The sequence below is a fragment of the Ictalurus punctatus genome, chromosome 23 (assembly GCF_001660625.3).
Source record: "Ictalurus punctatus breed USDA103 chromosome 23, Coco_2.0, whole genome shotgun sequence".
In the NCBI taxonomy this organism is placed as follows: Eukaryota; Metazoa; Chordata; class Actinopteri; order Siluriformes; family Ictaluridae; genus Ictalurus; species Ictalurus punctatus.
This window is the reverse complement of record NC_030438.2, coordinates 15154318-15176677: the sequence shown is the minus strand read 5'-3', so window position 1 is coordinate 15176677 and position 22360 is coordinate 15154318. Positions and strand designations below refer to the sequence as shown.

General features: G+C 36.8%; 1 protein-coding gene across 1 annotated transcript in view; it reads right to left on the bottom strand.

Moving 5' to 3' along the window:
• Nucleotides 1-7618, bottom strand: part of zfpm2a (zinc finger protein, FOG family member 2a) — a 173425-nt gene extending 165807 nt beyond the window's left edge. The window contains exon 1 of the mRNA XM_017453833.3: nt 7368-7618. Coding sequence (XP_017309322.1) covers nt 7368-7407 — 40 coding nt within the window. The 5' untranslated portion in view covers nt 7408-7618. The remainder of the gene's footprint in view (nt 1-7367) is intronic.
• Between the last annotated feature and the right edge of the window lie 14742 nt (nt 7619-22360).

Sequence of the window (22360 nt, the reverse complement as noted above, 5' to 3'; positions counted from 1 at the left end):
AAATGGAAGACTCATAGTCTGTGTAGGAAGCGCCACTTAAGCACGATCTGTGGTCAAACGAGAGGCGCGTTCTCAAAGGACCAGATGTTAGAGTTGGTTTAGATGGGAATTCAGTTACAGAATCTCATGCTCTGATCGATACACACCACCTCTGTTCATTTTAACGCAACATTTATTTGAAAAACAAAACACAACAACGCAATACGTCATCTCATAACCCCAATTCTTAAGCAAAAACATATAACACTAAGGGGGTGCAAACAAATAACAGTTCCACAAAGATCCACAAATAAACACAGAGTCGTTCACAAATATAAAATCACCGACAGATCCGCAAATGAAGACCGAGTCGTTCACAAATATAAAATCACTGACAGATCCGCAAATAAAGACCGAGTCGTTCACAAATATAAAATCACTGACAGATCCACAGATAAACACTGACTCGTTCACAAGTCTAAAATCACTGACAGATCTCTTGATAAACACCGAGTCGTTCACAAATATAAAATCACCGACAGATCTGTTGATAAACACTGAGTCGTTCACAAATATAAAATCACTGACAGATCCACAGATACTGTAAACACCGAGTCATTTACAAATATAAAATCACCGACAGATCTCTTGATAAACAGCGAGTCGTTCACAAATATAAAATCACCGACAGATCTCTTGATAAACACCGAGTCGTTCACAAATATAAAATCACTGACAGATCCACAGATACTGTAAACAGCGAGTCGTTCACAAATATAAAATCACCGACAGATCCATAAATAAATAAAAAGAGATTTGCTAATTCGTAAAATATGTTTGGAAAGCACAACCTGAATCACTCACACTGTTGTTCATCAGCAAAAAACAATAATAATTTGGAGATTGTTTACGCATCACGTGGCTCTTGTGGAACATTTATTTGTGGATTTCTGAAGCACTTCCCCTGTCTACCCGGTGTAGTTCATGCCGTGAAGTTGGGTTTGTCGTTTTTATTCGTCAGACTGCGAGACAACTTTTTACTAACACGTTACTCCACGTTGCTCCATCCAATCAGTGCACATGCATGCTCAACCATATAATATCTAATATATAATGACCATATAATAATCACAATATCATGACGATACACTTTTCTGGAATGTTCTGGATATTGTAATAGTGTAGGGTTTTTGTTTGTGTTTTTAAATAATAATAATAATAATAATAAAAAACTCACTGTATGCACCTGAAGTAATGCGTACAAAAACTGAAAAACATTTAAATGAATAATTAAAAAAAAAAAACATAAATAATTGCACATGAATTATATGGTTATATTTAATCTATTTAATTTTCAGATATTTCATGCTTTTCTCCTTTTCAAAAAATGTTAAAATCATTTAAAATGTATTTTTAGATTCATAATAATAAGAAGCTGTACCTTTTTCCATCGATGTCTTACAACACCAACATTACTATATTATACCGATATATCGTGATACAGATCACGTACGGCGCAAACGCCTCGGAGAATCGTGATGTATTGGTAAATATTTGAATAAACGTACAATTCACGTATCGCGTTAGTGTAAGATTATATTTAAATTGTAAAATATCATACAAATAATCCTTTAGAGATTTAAAAGCCTTACATAGATTTGAAACTGAGGTCAGTGCATGTGAGAAGGGAATAACAGAAAATTGCAAATACGTCCTGCCGGATCCTGTCCGATTTATTACGACGGGTCCTTTTACGCACTCTGAATCCGGCAACGTTGCTTTTCTACTTTTATTTTTTGAAAACACACACACACACACACACACACACACACACACACACACACACACACACAATATTATGCCACCCATTCTGACACATGAATCCATCCATTACAATAAGTACCACACACACACACACACGCACACACACACACAAAATGACATGTTGGCAGCCGAGGCGAGTCAGCAACACTCGTTGGGAGTTGTGAGAGTTGTGTGTGATAAATCCCATGCAGAGATCTGAGTGTGAGCTGACAGGCCTGGTTGTGCTCCGGCGTGACATCATCAACTCGTGAGTTACAGCGCGGACGCTATGAAGTCGCAGTGACAGCCTATTACACATGCCATTACCACGAGAGAGGAGCTCAGACTGCGCTGCACTACTTCACTGCGCTTTCTGTAAAATGACTGTGATAGAACATTTAGAACTGCAATGTATGTGTGTGTGTGTGTGTGTGTTTAATAGTATGATATGTGATCATGTATTAAATTGACTCCTGAGCTGTTTTACAGTTCATTACTCAAATGTCCAACCTAGCACAGCATCACATTCTATTATTAAATATAAAAAATATGATATCACAAATGGAAAATGTATAAAAATGCATAAAATATGGAGAAAAAAAACAGAAATCAGTTGATCAAAATATTACACTGCAAGACTTCTATACAATATGTATTGTATGGATATGTATAATATGTGTTGCTATCAAACTATGGCACCAAAATAGTAGTGTTACAGTTATATTTTATATATGAATGTGTGTGTGTGTGTGTGTGTGTGTGTGTGTGTAGATATATAACATACATATACTATATAAGAACTGCATTCTGTAATTTTACCGATTCAGAACAAATCAGACGCATCAAATCAGAGTTTGTCATTCATTTTCCTAAGTTATATAAACATATATGAAGCAATATTTGCGATATCTCCGAAATGTGACAATCAATATAGCATAATTTATCACCATAGCGATTTTATATGACCATATTCCCAAGCATTTGCAAATAATTGCGTTAATAAACAATTAAATTACAAGGAAATAATTCTTTATTATTCAAGGTTTATTCAAATAAAGAAGGGATGAGATTAAAGAAATGGCCCATCATATTACCAGTGAAACGCCATTTCTCGCAATATCGACCTCCTTCATGTACCCAGATATAGACAGATAGATGGCTCATGAGTAAGTGATTCAAAGAAATGCTCAATAAATTGATCAATCGAATCGATAAATCATTTGATAAGTACAAGTGCAGGACTTCAAGATGAAAATGAAGCCTAAATTTGTGTCTTTTTTTTTTTTTTTTTAAATTAGGTCAATAAATCAGACGCTCAAAGAGAACCCCGAGGGCAATTACTTAAGGAATAAAACACAATGTTGCGTGACGTTCCCATGCCAACGGTGATTCTTTACCTTTCCTGAAGTCTTTCATTTACCGATGACAACAATATTTGTTTACATGTTAATGAATGACATCAGACTTTTCATCCTTTTCTAATTACATTTATTTAGAGACGACACCGGTCCGACGCCAAAACCACATAAACATGGTGGATCGGATTTCGGCGAATACGTCGAATCTTGTCACAAATGGCAAGTGGATATGGAAAAGGAATTCCTTTAGGAACTGGAAATGTTTACGTACGATCCGTTTTGTTTTCTTATTTGATAGGATTGATCTGATTAGAATTCTACTTTATACTTAACAATATTTACAATGTAAGTGATTTGTGAAGTGCTTCAGTAACAAAAACAAACAAACAAACAAACAAAAACATTTTAAAGCTTCGCAGTTTTTAAAGAAAACGATGTCAGGGTATCGGGATCATGTGATACTCAGAGTTTCAGTACCGTTATCAGTAGCGGAAAAGAAAAAGTTGCACGGTGCCATCTCTAACATTTAATATTGTGGAACGTCAGCTGTAAGCGGTTTGTCACGCTACCGAGAAAACTCACTAACACTGGAGACTCCTTCCATAACTATTAAACAAACACTTTCCTTACAGAAAACTTCACCAGATCAGATCGACAGATCTACATTGTTCTTTGTTGAATGACAACGCTTTTTCCCTTATCTGTTTACGTTTAGGCTTAGATTACACAGAGATAACGGTTACCATAGAAACGGTAACGTATTCAAACGAGTGCATTAATATAAACCTGTGATCCGTGTTGCGGTTATAGGAAATTAACCGATGACTAACGGACCAATCAGAGTTGAGGGTTCAGCAGCGCTGTGGTGTAAATCTACATGTACGTGTATATTCTTCATACGCTGGTACGCATGAACGTTCCACCTCGTATACACCTTCAACCGTCAGCGTATGGGAGGAAAATAAAACACGTGGGTAATTTGGATCGTCTCGGTCTTGCCTTTCAGGCACGTTTTTACAAATTCCACAACGCTCATCTTCGCAGCTCCTGTAGACCAACTTATTCCACAACGCCATACGAAACCGTACGAAACCGGTGCATCTGTCGATCACACCGCGTCCCCATGAATCCGCAATGTTCTGTGCTGCTCTGTGGCATAAAAACAGGCGAAAACAACATCTGCACACATCTGGATCCCAGATCTGATACAGTCTTATTCTGAAACTAAACAGTAACCAAGAAACTGACGCTCCAGCTTTACGGTTACTCAAATTAGTGTTTGTGAAGACCTGCAATGCAATACAGGAAGCGATGGGGGCGATGTTGCGCATTTACATGAGCACGCACCCACACACACACACACACACACACACACACACACACACACACACACCAAGATATTAGTTACTGATTATGTTTCGGCTCGTGAGACGTGGAAGGAATTTGAGAAATTGAGAAATGGTGAACTTTTGATCAATCAGAGCTCCTTCTTAGCAGATTCAGAGGAAAATGACTCGAGTGTAAAGACCGACCTGTGTGTTTTCCATTCAAACGAAACGTTCCACCACGTTCACGTGTGGTATTTTGGTACCGTAACGGAAGGGTGCCTATTTTTATTCCCTAGTGAACGTGCACATTTTTCCAACTGTGTTATGTTTTTTATCTGTTATTGCAAAAACGGTAAAACAAGCAAAGAGTCATTAGATCAGCTGTTTTCATCATAATAATAATAATAATAATAATAATAATAATAATAATAATAATACAAAACTATCTATTTAAGCAAATAATTCGTACTAATTACACCGTACTATAAATTATACGTAATATTCAGACACAAAAGCAATCAGATGCCAAAAAACAAGGTGTGACGAAAAAAACAACAACAAAAAAAACATAATTTATCATGGCATTATCGGAAAATCCAGACGAGCTAATCAAGGAGCGCTGAGTGACTATTTTTTGCCTTATCATCCAAAGTGGTGGAAACGGAGAGGGGTGAATTATCAGGCGGCTGCAGATTGCCAGCTCGGAATTTTAATGGTAATAATCGGGGGGCCTCTGATGGTATATCTGGCAGCTCCTATCTTTCCCATTATCGCCGTCTATCGCGCCGGCCATCGGAGCAAATTAATGGCGCTCTTTCGCCATCACCTTTTTATCGGCGCTCCGAGAGCAGCCCGAGGGATAGGAATAAGCAAAATATTAAAATGCTGCATGAATCACAATTTTAGATAACGGGCGGCCTGAAAGTTGTGGGAGGGACGGAGGGAGGGGGGAGGGAAGGAGCGTGGGGTGAGGTGGGTGTTGTTTTTTTTCCTTTTTTGTCCTTCAGGATGATTCTGCAGCGGTGACTTTGAACTGCTGGAAATTATGCTTTCTTTATTTCAGATTCCGCATGCTGTACGACCCTCTTACACCGTGCGTCTGTGTGTGTGTGTGTGTGTGTGTGTGAGAGAGAGAGAGAGAGAGAGAGTGTTAGTCACACTATACATCATTGCATGACATGTTCACTCTCTAAAACACCCCTTTATTCTTTACACCTCATCTTCCCAAACACACTTAACAGAGAAACTGCTTTGTTAAGTAGTTGAGAACCGAGCTTCATGTCAAAAGAGAGTCTTTGAATTCGGTGTAGTTGTACGAGCGATTCATCTGCACATACATAGTCAATATTAACAGCACAATCAGATACGAACACTGTCCTGTTAACAAAAATAACAGTCTAGATATGAACTGATCTGGACGGAACGTTCACTATATAAGGAACTTTTTGTTCACACGCATGATAACCATGATTGTTCACAGTTGCACAGAATCCGATCTGACTGGAAACGTGTCTGAATGCAAACAAAATCAGTACAAAGCAAACTTACACACACACACACACACACACACACACACACACACACAGATACACTAATACAGCGTCAAGACTACTGTAACACAATCAAGGAGAGGACAGAGTCAAGTAGTCCTAAGGGAGGAGAGTTTAACCTGTCCCTCAAAACAATTCAGAACACACACACACACACACACACACTTACACTTCAAGGCCCTGCATGACCCATGACACCATGCACTAATGACACTAATCTGACCAAATCGGTTACTATTTCCCAAACCTACACCGATCACTACATCCTAAATAAACAATTCCCGCATTTTTAATCCATCTTTATCGCGTCAGCATCAGAGTGGAGTTCCAAAACCAGCTGCCCACTCTGCAAGAACGCCTCACAGCTGTGTTTATGCATTTTCATGCCATCGTCCCGATCGTTTCAGAAGACTGCTCTGCGATACAGAATTGCTAAATATAAAAATCATACATGAATAATAGTTTCACATTTATCGTACAGAGCACGGTCAAGCAGAAACACACAGAACAATGGAGGAGGGCAAAAAAATGTCTGGCTGTCATGTCGTTGTCATAATAATAATAATAATAATAATAATAATAGTAAGACAAGAAACATGAAAACTGTTACATTTTATTTGCTATAATAAACATTGTAATAATAATTCTAATAATTACACTAATTCTACTTGTGTTGTATTCTTGATTAATCCACATGCGTACAATTAATTCACATGTGTATTATTATTCTTATTATACTTCCTATTATTCTTCCTCTTATTATTATTATAATACTTCCTATTATTATTCCTATTATTGTCATCGTTGCTGAAATGCTATCTCCCAGTGATATGATTCTGTGTGTGTGTGTGTGTGTGTGTGTGTGTGTGTGTGTGTGTGTGTGTGAGATACAGTTCTCCAAGCTTACTATAGATTTATTTATTTACTTATTTATATATTTTACGACAATTACAACATAAGTGTCGACAGCACGTGACCAACTACTACACTCCCAACTCAATCTGTGCAGCATAAATACCTCTTTTAAAAAAGTATATATTATATATATTTACAAAACAAAATGTAAACTGTAATGTTGGAGTCTGAAATGCTCCCGAACTCGCACACTACTGTACTAAAGAGTAGGGAAAGTATTATTTATACAGCATTACTCAGCACGGTGTAGTGTGCGGAAAATAAATCAATGAATTAATAAACAATAATAACAAAACAACAACAACAACAACAACTGCACCTGCCGAGTCCAGCACTCAGCAACTTGTCCGTTTTTTCTTTTTTTACATACCAACCAACTTTTCTCAGACAAACCGAGCTCGGATTCTGAAACCTGAGGATAAAGACGCACTTACGTTTAATTTGCCGCGGGTTGCTCTGCTTTCTGCGGGACATGGCTGCTGTGAAGCCGGGTCTAACAGTGACACAGAGCCGGGAGACGGTGCATCCAAGAGCCTGAGAGTCGCTGAAGAAAAGCGGGAGGGGAAAGGAGTGACGGCGTGTGTGTGCTGTGCGCACTGTTTCTTCTTGTGCCTCTCCTCCTCCTCCTCTCTCTCTCTCTCTCTCTCTCTCTCTCTCTCTCGGAGGTGAGGCTGCACGGTGCGCCGCTCCGCCGGAACTGACTGAGGAGGTGAAGGCGTTTCGCGGTTTTGTTTTTGAAGATAAGGTTTGGGCCTCTCCGGGCACCGTAGGCGAACTTCACGTAACCGCGCGTGCGGTCCAAGTTGATCACCGAGTTCTAATCTGTAGCTAAAGCTAATACTTCCGCTTCTTTCTCAAACACTAACAAATCACTGCACACACTTTTCCGTTCACCCCAACAAACTGTGTATAACATAAATATAACACCTAGACTTCAAATTGATTTCCTGGTAGCTATAGATAGACTGTTATATGGTCCTTAGATCAGTGTGAATGATGTAAAGGTTACAAATAAATAAACAAATGAATAAACAGATAGATAGATAGATCTACTGTTGTTTGTTTAACCTTTAAAATCACTACTCCATAGAGAAGAATCATATAACGTCTAAACACCACAGCTGACTAATATACATACAAATAAATAAATAAAAATAAAGAAAATAATGATAATTATTAATATTTTGTTCATTTATTCAAAACCTCAATAAAGAACATTCATGTCGTCAATAAAAAAAAGGAGAAGAAAGACGGCACTGTATATTGAATTAAAAAAGGTTTATTATTATTTGTTTGTTTGTTTATATCTTTGTTTGTTTAACCTTTAAAAACACTACTCACACCATCAGTGAAAAAGGACTACAGTGAAAACACCATACAATGTTTAAACACCACAGCTGACTAATATATGTACACATATAAATACATAAATAAATAAATATAAAGAAAATAATAATAATAATAATAATAATAATAATAATTATTATTATTATTATTATTATTATTATTTTGTTCATTTATTCAAAACCTCAATAAAGAACATTCACATCGTCAATAAAAAAAAGGAGAAGAAAGACGGCACTGTATAATGAAATAGAAAAGGTTTATTGTTATTTGTTTGTATGTTTGTTTGTTTGTATGTTTGTTTGTTTAACCTTTAAAAACACTACTCACACCATCAGTGAAAAAGGACTACACAGAAAACACCATATAACTCTAAACACCACAGCTGACTAATATATGTATACATATAAATAAATAAATATCAAGAAAATAATCATAATTATTATTTTGTTCATGTATTCAAAACCTTATTAAAGAACATTCACAAAGTCAATAAAAAAGGAGAAGAAAGACGGCAGTGTATAATGAATTAAAAAAAACACAGCTGTCTGATAGAAATATGCATATTTAAATGAATAATCAATGAATATATAAATAAATAAATAACCCCCAAGAGCACACACAGATATAAAAATTGTTTGTAATGAATGGTCTAGGTTTGGTGTGTGTTTGTGTGTGTGATTTTGGCTTTACAAAAGTGGAACTTCTGTAGAATCATCAAGAAAATAAAACTTGTTGTTCTTTTATTTATTTATTCAAAACATCAGTAAAAACTTTTACACAGTCCATGAAAAGAAGAAGGGAGAAGGCACCATGTAATGACTGAAAAACGAATGGACGTACATACATAAATTCTAAATATAAAGAAAGAAAGAAATCTCTATAGAGCACACAAATCAACAGTTAAATCTATAATGAACTTGCTAAAATTACATTTGGTTGTGATGATTTGGGCTTTACAAAAGTGCAAATCATGTAGAATGAACAAGAAAAGAATAATCAGAAGTGTTGTTGTTTTTTTTAAACTTACAACAATTGTGAAAAATCAGCAACTGTGAGTTAACGTTAACATTTTCTTTTCTTTTTAAAGATAAATCATGGCACAGATTTTACTCACCTTATTGTGTATGAAGTACTTGTTAATAATGTGCCAGAGTTTTTCCACAGGAAGGAAAGGAAACTATCATTCCTACATGGGAGTATGATTAGGGAAATTCTCTGACTGAAGGTAAGAGGGGGAAGTGGGACAAGTAACAACTGACTATGATGGATTTCTAGGCTTCAAGTTTCTGAATGTATTTATAAATCTGGTCAGTGATTTGACTTGTTTGATTTGACTCACTATATCAACACCCAAGTGGACATACATTTTAAATATACAGTACTATGCAGGGAGTGTTATATTCTTTTTTTGTTGTTGTTGTTGTTGTTGTTTTTGAATGTAAAAAATAAAAAAAAAATGTTTATCTAAATTAAATTAAAATAAATAAAGTTTGTTTTAGATGTTCAGTTGTCTTCTGCATAAATGTGTCCACATTTTAGATCCAAATTCGTTTGTAAATAAAATCATTTGGAATTTGGAAATCATTTGGAATAATCCGGAATAAATTCATATCCAAATAAAATACATTTTCCAAAAGAAAAAAAAAATTGTATCATATTTATTTTCCAAAAAATGTTCAAAAGTTTTTGCCATTAGAGGGGCGGAACAGAGGATATTCAGGATATTATTGACTACTTTTCAGCCAAAAACATCATTGAGACTGTCAGGTGAGACTTATGAGTGAGATTTAAGAGTCAAAGTCTACATAAGAGCTACTGCAAGTTATCAAACATATTTGAAATAACCTAGATTTTCTTATAAAACTGCATGACACCTAAAAAAACTAATTTGTGGCCAGAGCGTATCTTAGATTTCTTTCTTTTTCTTTCTTTCTTTCTTTCTTTCTTTCTTTCTTTCTTTCTTTCTTTCTTTTAGTATTTACTGTTTATCATCATTAATTTAATCTACAGAATTGTTTCATTTAATTATCTTAGTACATTTAGCACAGTACTAGTACCTTAGCAATTATTCCCTCTCTCTCTCTCTCTCTCTCTTGTTCTCTCTCTCTCTACATATATATAGCACCCCTTTAGTCAATACTTTGTGCTACCTCCCTTTGCCAAGATAACAGCCCTGAGTCTTCTGCTATAAAGCCTGATGAGGTTGGAGAATACATGGCAAGGGATCTGAGACCGTTCCTCCATACAGAATCTCTCCAGATCCTTCACATTTTGACATACACGCTGGTGGACTCTCCTCTTCAGTTTACTCCACAAGTTTTCTATGAGTTTCAAGTCAGGGGACTGGGATGGCCATGGCAGGACCTTTATTTTGTGGACATTAAACCATTTTTGTGTTGATTTTGATGTATGTTTTGGATCATTGTCCTGCTGGAAGATCCAACCACGGCCAATTTTAAGCTTTCTGGCAGAGGCAGTCAGGTTTTCATTTAATATCTGTTGATATTTAATAGAGTCCATGATGTCATGTATCCTAACAAAAAACAGCCCCAAAACATTAAAGAGCCACCTCCATATTCATATTTAACTGTGGGCATGAGGTACTTTTCCATATGGCTACCTCTCTGTGTGCTCCAAAACCTCGTCTAAAAAAAGCTCTATTTTGGTTTCATCTGCTCATAGAACCCGATCCCATTTGAAGTTCCAGTAGTGTCTGGCAAACTGAAGATGCTGGAGTTTGTTTTTGGATGAGAGTAGAGGCTTTTTTCTTGAAACCCTTCCACGCACCTTGTGTTGATGTAGGTGACTTCGGATTGTAGTTTTGGAGACTTTCTGACCCCAAGACACAACTAACTTCTGCAATTCTCCAGCTGTGATCTTTGGAGATGTTTTGGCCATTCGAACCATCCTCTTCACAGTGCGTTGAGACGATATAGACGCACGTCCAATTCCAGGTTGATTCATAACATTTCCAGTTGACTGGAACTTCTTAATTATTGCCCTAATGGTGGAAACTGACATTTTCAACGCTTGTGCTATTTTCTTATAGCCACCTCCCATTTTGTGAAGCTCAACAACCTTTTGCCACACATCACAGCTATATTCCTTGGTCTTACCCATTGTTATGAATGACTAAGGGAATTTGGCCTATGTGTTGCCTCAAGGTTAAACAATAAAGACAATTTTTCACTGCCTTCTTTGCTCATATTTACCAAGGGTGCCAATATTAGTAGATGGCACTGTATGTCTATCATTAACACAAAAAACATACAAATTAACTATGTATTTTACTTTTAGGAGTTTGTTTCAACCCCACATGCTTCATTTTGCATTTTACGCCTCAGGCAGCTAATAACAGCCAAAAATCTGTTCACAAAGTTAGATAGCAATAATTCTAAAATAGGATTTAAAACTCAAAGACATGTTCATGTTCCGCAACAGGTCTCGTCACTGTAGTAAGAATCTGTCTCGCCAAACATTTTTTCCAGCAAGCTTACTTGCTTTATTTGACGAATGTCATTTGAGGAATGTTCAGAATACAGAATATGTGCATATTTAACTTAAAATATCAATTTTAGCGATAATGATTCAACACACCGAAAGTTTTGATTGATTTTTCAACCGAGTCAGACATGTCTGTTGTTGCCTGAAGTGTTGGGTCACTGCCCAAGTAGTTTGAAAAGTGCCGGGTCAAATGCCAGCTCGCCCCCGTTGTTCCACCGACCCTGTTAGCTTTCATCACACGGTTGGCTAGCAAAGTGTAATGAATAACTTATTTCCATCCAGAACGTCTGTATCATGATGCAAAACCATTTTGGTCCTCAAACTGGCATCACCAAACTTTTGCAAGAATTTGGCAAAAAGAAAAGTTCGTTTAGTTTCTCCTACTCACACACACACACACACACACACACACACACACACACACACACACACACATCCTGAGCCTGAAGACTTTTTTCTCCTTCCATGTTTGGCCTCATATATAGTCGAAGAAATCCAGCAACATCCACGTCATAGCAAATCCCTTTTATCGTCATTACTCAGATTTTAAGTATCATTCCTTAAACAGTGGCAGGGCCTGGAAATCGCCTCCTTCAATTAGCCAGTTGAACTGCCAAGTAAGACGAGCAAGTCGCCTGTGAAATTATCTTGTAACCCAATTCCGGGACTTTGGAATGGAGTGGGGAAACGACGGCATAATTTTGAGGGGTTAAAACTAGTCAACAGTGCTGCACCTTGAGGAAGGCTTTTATCTGCCTCGCGCCAGTCTGCCTCAGCCTCCCCTACCCATAACAAGCTGGCATGAGGAGAAGTCTCTGAGTCTCTCAGTCTCTCTCTCTCTCTCTCTCTCTCTCTCTCTCTCTCTCTCTCTCTCTCTCTATTTCTCTTTTTCTCTTTAGCTACAGGATCTAAACGTAACAGGACCAGATTCAGTTTGCTGTCTCTGGGCTTGAGTTTGGTGTTTGTCCAAATTCAAACTGAACTTCAATCTCCAACCAAATTGCCTTGAGTTTGGTGCTGGAAACCCCAAAAAAGTTCAGACCCACGTGTTACCCTTGCTTCAGCGGATAATCTCGCCTGGATATTGTAGATTTGTACCAAAGAACTGCTGATGTAATCATAAAGCCTGTCCTGTGCTCGTCAGACTCGATCGTAATTTCAATCATAATTTATACAAAATTGAGTACTGTTCTGCAACTCTTCTTCAACTTGATTTATCATCTCACTATCATCAGGTGTCACCCAGAAGAGCCTCCATTTTGAGTCTGCTTCCTTTCAAGGTTTCGTCCTCATTAGGGATCTGAATCTACATCTGGATTTCTGAAAAGCTGCTATGTGACAAACGAAACTGAAATGAATTGAACTGAATTTTCCAAAGACAACCAGACGCAGGAGAAAGAACCTAAAACTAAAGATTACTACAACTGTTAGTTTCACCAAAGCATTGCAGCACAAAAATTAGACATCACATTTTAAAGAGCAACTGCTTTTGCTGTAATCGACTTACCTCAGCAGTCAAACCACGATGCCACCACCGGCATGTTTCACAGATGGGATAATGTTCTGGAATGCAGTGTTTTCTCTCGTTTAAACCAAAATGTTCCATTTTGGACTCATCTGTCCACAAGACACTTTTCCAATAGCCTTCTGGCTTGTCCATGTGATCAGCAATGTTGTTTTTGGAATGCAGTGACTTCAGTGTTGTTCAGTGTTCTCCTGATGGTGGACTCATGAACATTAACATTAGCCAACATGAGAGAGGCCTTTTAGTTGCTTAGAAGTTACCCTGGGTTCCTTTGTGAACTCATGGACTGTTACACGTCTTGCTCTTGGAGTGTTGGTCGACCAGTCCTGGGGAGGTTAGCAATGGTCATGAATTTATCTGTCTGACGTGATTATTAGAGTCCAAACTCTTTAATGACTCTTTTTGTGAGGTCCTCAGAAACCTCCTTTGTTCGTGACATGATACACTTCCACAAACATGTGTTGTGAAGATTAGACTTTGATAGATCCCTGTTCTTTAAATAAAACAGGGTGCTCAATCACACCCGATTGTCATCCCATTGACTGAAAACACCGGACCCTAATTTCACCTTCAAATGAACGGCTAATCCTTGAGTTTCACATACTTTTGCCACTCACAGATATGAAATATTGGATCATTTTCCTCAATAAATGAATGACCAAGTATAATATCTATCTATCTATCTATCTATCTATCTATCTATCTATCTATCTATCTATCTATCTGTCACTTGATGAACTCAGGGTTGAAGAAACTAAGTTTCTAAGTAGGAATTTCCACTAAACGTTTCCACTAAATACATCCTTCACAACATTGTTGATTCAAAATAGTTTTTATGTTCAGCACCTTCAATAATTCATTGATTAAGAAAGGAATGGAACATGCCATTATAGGCATATAATCAACAACCTCATGATCAGCTGTTACGACCCCGAAAGTTGGTTATTGTCTTCAATAACAGCATGTCCCGAAGTGTTTTATTCCTCTTATACCACAACATTTTGCCTGCAATCACAATTTTGTTTTAATAGTCAACAACGCGTCATACTTTTTATCCATTAATAGTTATATTTCATGCTATGGAACGTCCTTGAAACAAGTTTGATCCTGTTACGTTATAGCAGCTATAAACACTCTTTCCCTCACCAGCTTCTCTCTCTCTCTCTCTCTCTCTCTCTCTCTCTCTCTCTCTCTCTCTCTCTCTCTCTCTCTCTCTCTCTCTCTCTCTCTCTCTCTCTTCAAGGTAATAAAGGAAAAAAAAACAAATGGGAAAATTTCCTGATGACTTTACAAAGTATTGACGCTGGAGACTCAAGTGGAGAATCTTCATTAGTGTCATCTTCATCAACAGTCAGATGGGTTTTATTTCTTTGCTTTAAGCAACAAAATGTGTTTGAATTTGTTTAATATTAGCCTCCGATTCTGATACGTGAAGTCCCTGTGAATGAGTCAGGATAGGTTAGGTTAGGTTAGGAATGCTGTTATTGAAAATGAATCCACACCTATTGACCAATCAGATTCATGAATTCAGCAGCACAAAAAGTTGAATATGATTAAAGTCGCAAAAAGTTTTATTACTTGTCAGATTGAAAATGAGGTAGTCACAACTGAAACCGCATCTGCTACACCTCCTGAAAATGCAATATCAGTTAAAAGCCTTACATTTTTATCTTCGCTGAACTGAAATTAAATTAGCCTCAATATAGGTTATTTTCTGTAAAGGTACCTCAGAAAGAGGAAATGTACGAAGTACTGTTTATGGTAAATAGACATTAGCCATTTTACTGTATGTAGAATGTATTCATAGCCGTCGATTGCATATGCATATATATATATATATATATATATATATATATATATATATATATATATATATATATATATATATATATGCAGTAGAAGGTCAGATTGAACACGATCTTTCGCGATTTCAGGTCATTAAAATGCAACATATATTGTAAAATACCTGTAAATTAATTAACTCACTCCAGGCTATGTTTTATTTTCATCCCCCAGCTCTCTTTTCTCCATCACTCGAGGTCAGACCACATGGTAGAAGCCACATTGCTATCCTCTAAAAATGCTATAGGAAAACTCGTCTTCTTGAAGCAATCAATAATTGAATCAAAAGGTTCTGCTGCTGGGTGAGATATAATTGGCGGGTGAGACGGAGGAGCCGTATGCAAAAAGCTACTTTATTTCATAATGCATCAGAAATAACAAGAAGTGTTTTGTTCGGTGTTTATTGCCGAACATTCTGTGGCATTATGTTTTTCACAGCTGGATGAAATGAATCCATGAGATATAAGAGTTTTTATAATTTGTAAGTCTTGTAATAGTGATGTGATGCACATATGGACAAAAGAAACATTGGGCTGTTACAGCTGGTGAATTAGAATTAAAAAAAAAAAAAAAAAAAAAAATCCACAGCTGTTGCGGTAATGTTGGTGAAGGAAAAGCTTTACGATATTCTGTGGAAAGGTAGAGCTTATGGAAAATCATTAATGTCAGGATGAAGGGTATGGCCAGTGATTGATTATATATGTATACACACGCACACACACACACACACACACACACATATATATATATATATATATATATATATATATATATATATATATATATATATATATATATATATATATACGTGTGTGTGTGTGTGTGTGTGTGTAAAATACACACAAAATAATAAATAAATATATATATATATATATATATATATATATATATATATATATATATATATATATATATATATGTATATATATATATATATATATGTATATATGTATTTATTTTATTTATTATTTTGTGGTATGTAGTTGTTGTTGATTTTTTTTTACCATTTTCAAAAATGTTAAAAAATGTTTTTGTTATTTTTGTTATTATAATAAAACTATATATAATTTGAGTTCATTTCTAATAAATACCCCCACCATTATTCTCACTCGATTTGTTTTTTAGAATCTCCAACCTGAGTTTCCCAATAAAGCGCCGCATCAAACATTATTGTTAAATGGTTGAGCGAGCATCACTCTGAACTCTCTTTCTCTCTCTCACCCAGTTGGTTTAGAATAATTTTCAGCATTGAATCAAATACATCTGATACATTTTCAATTCATTTAGTATCGACTGTCCTTCTTTAAAACCGACCCGAATCCAGTTGTATAAGATCCAGAGTCATTTTCACCCCCCTCGTTAAATCCCCCAGGACGAGTTGGACTTTATTTCCATGGCCACCGGGCCTGACAGGTACAAATCTGTTTGGGGTGGAGGATGTCTGTACCATGGACTGGACCAGATGGTTGAAATAATTAACATGATACTGTTCCCATCGCTGGGGAAATCAGTAGCATGCAGTTCACTCCTGTGGTAATCTAAAGAACATACAGTGTGTGTGTTTGCAGTGTCAGTGTGTGTGGAGGCGGAATTTCAAACAAGGAACATGGGAGAATTTAATGCGGTGATGAATTCATTAGAAGTGCTAAGTCATATTTAAATACAGTAGGGGGGTAATGATGTGTCTGTATTTGTTTAGCGCTCCAGTAATTTGTATCTGGATCTGTATTTGGATCTAAACCGGAAGTGGGCGGTGTTGTTTGTTTGTTTGTTTGTACGTTTTTACTTTCTTGCGTGCGTATTGGAGTGTTGATTCTGAGGGAAAAAGAATACGTTTGTTTCCTTGAAAAAAGGGGGCACACTATTTGTTTTATTTGTTTCTTTGTTTGTTTTTGAATACTGCCAATCCCGGGACTGTGGTTCTTTGCTACTAATGACGTGCTGTTCTGTTTTTCAAAGAACAACACCTCTTGCTGTTGAAAATCGTGTATGAGCTAGAAAAGTGTAGAAAAGTGTTGTAGTGTGCCATCACATTGTCTGATACTTAAAATAGAAGTTCAGCAAGCATTTGTTTTATGACTTATTATACTTATACTTCTAAGCAGTGTTAAATTCTTACATCTGATTGGTCACAAAGTGTCGATTAATTTCCGATAGCGGCAGTACTTGGGTGCGTTATGTTCTAAGTACGTTATCGTTGCTATGGTAACAACTTGGTAACACAAGGACTTGTATGGCGAACGCTCCACATAACAATAAGTGGACAAAAAAATTATAATTATTTAACAGCAAAAGAGCATCTATATGTCGCCCGGTTGAGGGTTTCAGTAAAGATATGTTAAAAAGACGACTGCGGTGGGGAAAGTCTTCGCCGGGAATTTTGCAGTATCTCAAATGTGTAACAATTATGCAAGTATGATGTAACTCATAGATTTGTTTTCTATTATTAGCTTTAAGAAAGAGAGAAAACTAAGATGGACTCAATGACGCTGTTGTAACAAAACCGATAATGGAAACGATTTTGTTTTGTGGCTGTTCAACAACATTAAACGTAGCGATAAATGGATAAAAAGTATGACGAGTTGTTCTGAAATAAGTAATCACTGGCACGTTGCTGGATGTGGAGAAAAACACTTCAGAAGGTACCGTTATAGGAAAATGACGCATCAAGTTGATTCTTTTCCTATAACATTGTATTCGTTTCCTTACCCGGCTCCCTTTATAAATCCTTCGAATTCTGCATGAGATCATGTTGTAACGGCAGGATTAGCGTGTTGTTGTCAGTCCAACGCAGAAGGCAATCATGTGAAAATCAGACGCTGCCATCCTGGCTTAAGAGCAGCATCAGCAGAATGCCTTGAAGATCTGCCATTTGCTGTCACGCTGTACGATGGGCGCACCAACTGGCATTAGGGGACTGGCGTCCATCCAGGGGTGTTGAGGACAGAGGTAGAGAGAGGATGAGTGTGTGTGTGTGTGTGTGTGTGTGTGTGTGTGTGTGTGTGTGTCACACAGACAGCTGGAGGAGTGGGCCGTGTCAAGGCCATCCACGCCTGCCCGTCTGCTCCGAGGCAGGCTCAACTCAAGGTCTAATAGTGAAGATGAATAAAAAATCATTTAAAATAGATAGAGATCGACATTAAAACGACTCAGAACTTCAGCACTGAGCAAAACAAAACAACACCAAATGTCCTAAAATGGAGCCCTGTGGCATGCCTTGAACTCCTCTCCCAATCTTTTGCTTTCCGGTTTGCTTTAAGGTGGCGTGCCAACGTAAGGTACGCTACGCAGAGAGGCGCACTGGCATCACAGCGGCATCGGCTTGCAGGAGGGCATTATTGGCGTGCCACGTACCCGCTGGTCATGGCTGCGACAGCCCCCCCCTTTTTCCAATGGCTTCGGCAGCAGCCGAGCGCAAACAGATGTCTGAGAGTGTGCCCGCTCCGCCACCCAGCCTGCCAAGCCACGCCACGCCGTGCCAACCCGCTGGCCATCCGCACAACCACTCATCCTTCTTCTCTTTTCCTCATCTCCTTTTCTCAGTTTCTCATCGTCCACATCCAATCCCATCGCCTTGTTTCTCTTCCGGGTTCTGAGTTTCGTAAATCCCTGCTTATTATAACCTTAGTGTTTAAATGTCCTTATAAAAAAAATTGCAACTCTTAGTAGCTAATTCCGTGAATTTTTTTTTTTTTTAAGCAAGGGATAGTATGAAATGAGAATACATTTCTGGGTCTGTGTGTCTTCTGTGCACTTTTGGCTAGTCTGAGATTCCCAGAAGCACCACAGCACATAGATCATCACTAAATGGTAGAGCGAGCATCACATTGAACACTCTCTCTCTCGCTCTACCAATATTCGTAACTTTTTTAGGACACACAACCTCCATTACAGAAACGTCACACATGACCTGATCATGAAAAAGACACGTTGAAATCTTTTTCTCATGTAGAAGGACTACATGTTGTTTTTATTTTCAGATACGATTACAAAATGAGTCATTTATTTCGAATCTTTCAAATATGAGTTTCTCACATGAATAGTTTTTTTATTTATTTATTTTTTTTACAATGTTAATCTTGTGCTGGCAATTTCAGGGCATAACATAATGAAGTACAGTTTATAATGTGCACATGCTGCAAGAAAAAAAAAAGCTGTACATTTATAGTGTTTGTGTTATGGAAAATATTTTCCTTTTTTTTTTTTTTTACAGGATTGTACTCTGAATGATCGGGCAAATAGAGGAGCACAACACTAGAACACGCAATGTATTGTGGGATATCTAATGTTTTAGGTAGAGATGACACTGATCTGTTACCCAGGATCAGGGGCCAATACTAGCAAAAAAAAATATTTGATCGGATATCCGAGAGGGAAAAAAAAACAAAAAACAAATGAAATCCTGTAACAAATGGAAAAGACTGAAATTGGATTTGAAAAAAGAAAGGATATATTGAGGAACTGGAAATTTTGACATATAGAGGCATTTGTTAAGATGGATTTTATTACATCTATACTTTATTATGAGTGAAAGACTTAAGCTGATTTAAAAAAAAAAAAAAAGCTTTAAAGAAAATAATATTGCATGGGTATTGAAAGGTTTCATTATTGTTTTCATTATCAGAAAAGAAAAAATGGTATAATGTGTATAATCTTTATGTGTTTTGTGTGTCATGCTTGTAGCAATGTAAATATCCAAAAATACCATTTTAAAGCTCAGTAGTTTTTAAAGAAAAATACATCAGATGGGTATAGATATCAGGCTAATACGTTATCGCTATCAGAAAAGAAAAAGTAGGTTTTGTGCCATTACTAGTTTTAGCGAGAATGAGAAGAGTAAACATTTTGTCAACATCTGTAAATTAGTGGATGGATTTTGTGCCTAACAAAGAACAAACACAAACCCTCTTTGAGTTTACATTGCATGCTAGTAAAGAAAAAAAAACACAACAACCGTGTAGTTTTAGTGAAGTTCTGAAATTCCTCTACTCGTGTGAGTTAATTCAGAGGTACAGATCGTTGACTCTACACTCCGGGGCCAAAAAAAAATACATGTGCCAAGCCCAAAATGGCAAATATGAAGCTTTTAATGGTCTTAACAACAAATGACTGGTTAGAAAATGAGCACGACTTAAACAAATACACTCCTGAGACCTCCTCTGCCAACATTTGCTTGTTTTTAGCTTGGGGAAAAGCTAAAAAAGGGGAAATTCACTTTTATAGTCTTCGTGTACTCTGTAAAACCGGATAGTTCATTTAACTCCAAAAATCTGAGGAAACTAATTACATCAAAATTTTTAAGTTGATAAATCAATTTCTTTAAGCCAAGTACACTTAAATACAACAAGTTTGAGTGACATTTTTGTTATATTTAAGTGTATTTGTCTTAAAGAAATTGATTTATCAACTTAAAAATGTTGAGGTAATTAGTTTCCTCACATTTTTTGAGTTAAATGAACTTCTCCGGTTTTACAGTGTACGCAACGGTAAAATCTTGATAATGATTAAAATGTTTGATGTAAAACTCAAACTGATCACATGTCTGGGTGTACAGAATTAAAATCAAAGAAAAATAAATGAAAATACATGAAATAAAAATAAAAAGCTGTGTACAACCGTAAACATGTAAAGAAATCGAAGAGAAAAGCTATCCCGTACCAACTTACTTTATCTATTTGTTTAAAATCTTGCTCATTTCCTGACCAATGATTTATTGATAAGACCAGTAAAAGTTGAACATTTTACCATTTTGGGCGTGGCGCACATTTTATTTATTGACTTTTTTGCCCAGGGGTGTATGTAAACCTAGTCGAGGAGAGTCGTGGCTCGGTGGTTGAGGCTTTGAGCTACAGACCAACTCTAGTAAATTACTGGCAATTTTACAGTATATGTCTTACAGTGATATCCACACAATCACTTGAAAAACACATAATCACACGTGTCATCAAATTCGCATGAGCGAACTTGATTCCATATCAATTTCACACAAATGTACAAAGGAAAATAAAACCCCCACAACATAACCCTGCTCCTTACAACACCCGTAACCTTTGTGACTTTTCTTAGCGCGCTGTTTTCCGAAAGATTTAAACGCCTTGGCGCGAATGCAAACCACTTTACCTTCATCATCTATAAATGCGTACGCTTTATTATGCTGCTGAGAGCTGAAATTAAAATCCTGCAATAATTTTGAGATATGACTGTCATAACAAGGAAGAGGAGGTAATGTCCATGTCATGCTGCCAAAAAAACAACAACATTTGATACGTAAAATAAAAAAGCGAATGTACTTCGGCATGTTGTCATTTTTCAGTGACTCGTACCAGATGGATGCGTTTGTTAATTTGATTGTGTTATCTGAGCCGAGTGTGAAGTTTCTCTCTTGAACGCATCGCCATCTGATCGATGTCATCTGTAACAATGTGTGATGTGCAGTCTGCTCCGCTCATCTACGGCACCCCACGTCCTTAAACGAATACAAGGATCTACAACTAAAACAGCACAAGGAACATCGTGGTGCCAGGTAGTGATTCAGTTACTACGGGCAAATTATTTGGTCTAATTATGGCGCAATTATAATGAATGGCAATAAATTAGTCTACCTTTATAATCCCAGTAACACACTGTTCTAGAACAAGAAGCATATCACATGACAAATGAATGCTCATGTTCAGGCAGTAAGGTCTCACTGACGACTGTATAATGTACTCGATGATAAATTATATTTCAAATATCTAAAAATATTGATGAAAATAGACACCCAGTACCCATTTACATGCTTATTCCAGGTGTAAGGTACTGAGGGAATCTGACAGACGCTAACATTTTTTGTTGCAGTTTTGTTTCATATTTAGATACACTATTTGTACCAAAATCATTAATATACCTTTGTGGAATTATTAGATCCAATTATGATTTAGTCATAATTATAATTAACAGCTATGTCCATTATTCTCAGAGGAATTCTAGGACCTTTCAGAATCTCAGTAAATTAGCTTTTGGACAATGTATAAATAATAAATCAACTAAAAAATGATCAAAGATGTTCGCATATATGAGCACTGTAGTAGAACAATATTCATGGAAATGTAGATACTTGCTTTGGAAGGGTAAATGAGCTATTGGTGGACAATAAAATCGGAGCTTTGTTGCATAATGAGACTATGTCTTGGTCAAGTTATGTCATGTTGACTGAAAATGCAAACTGGG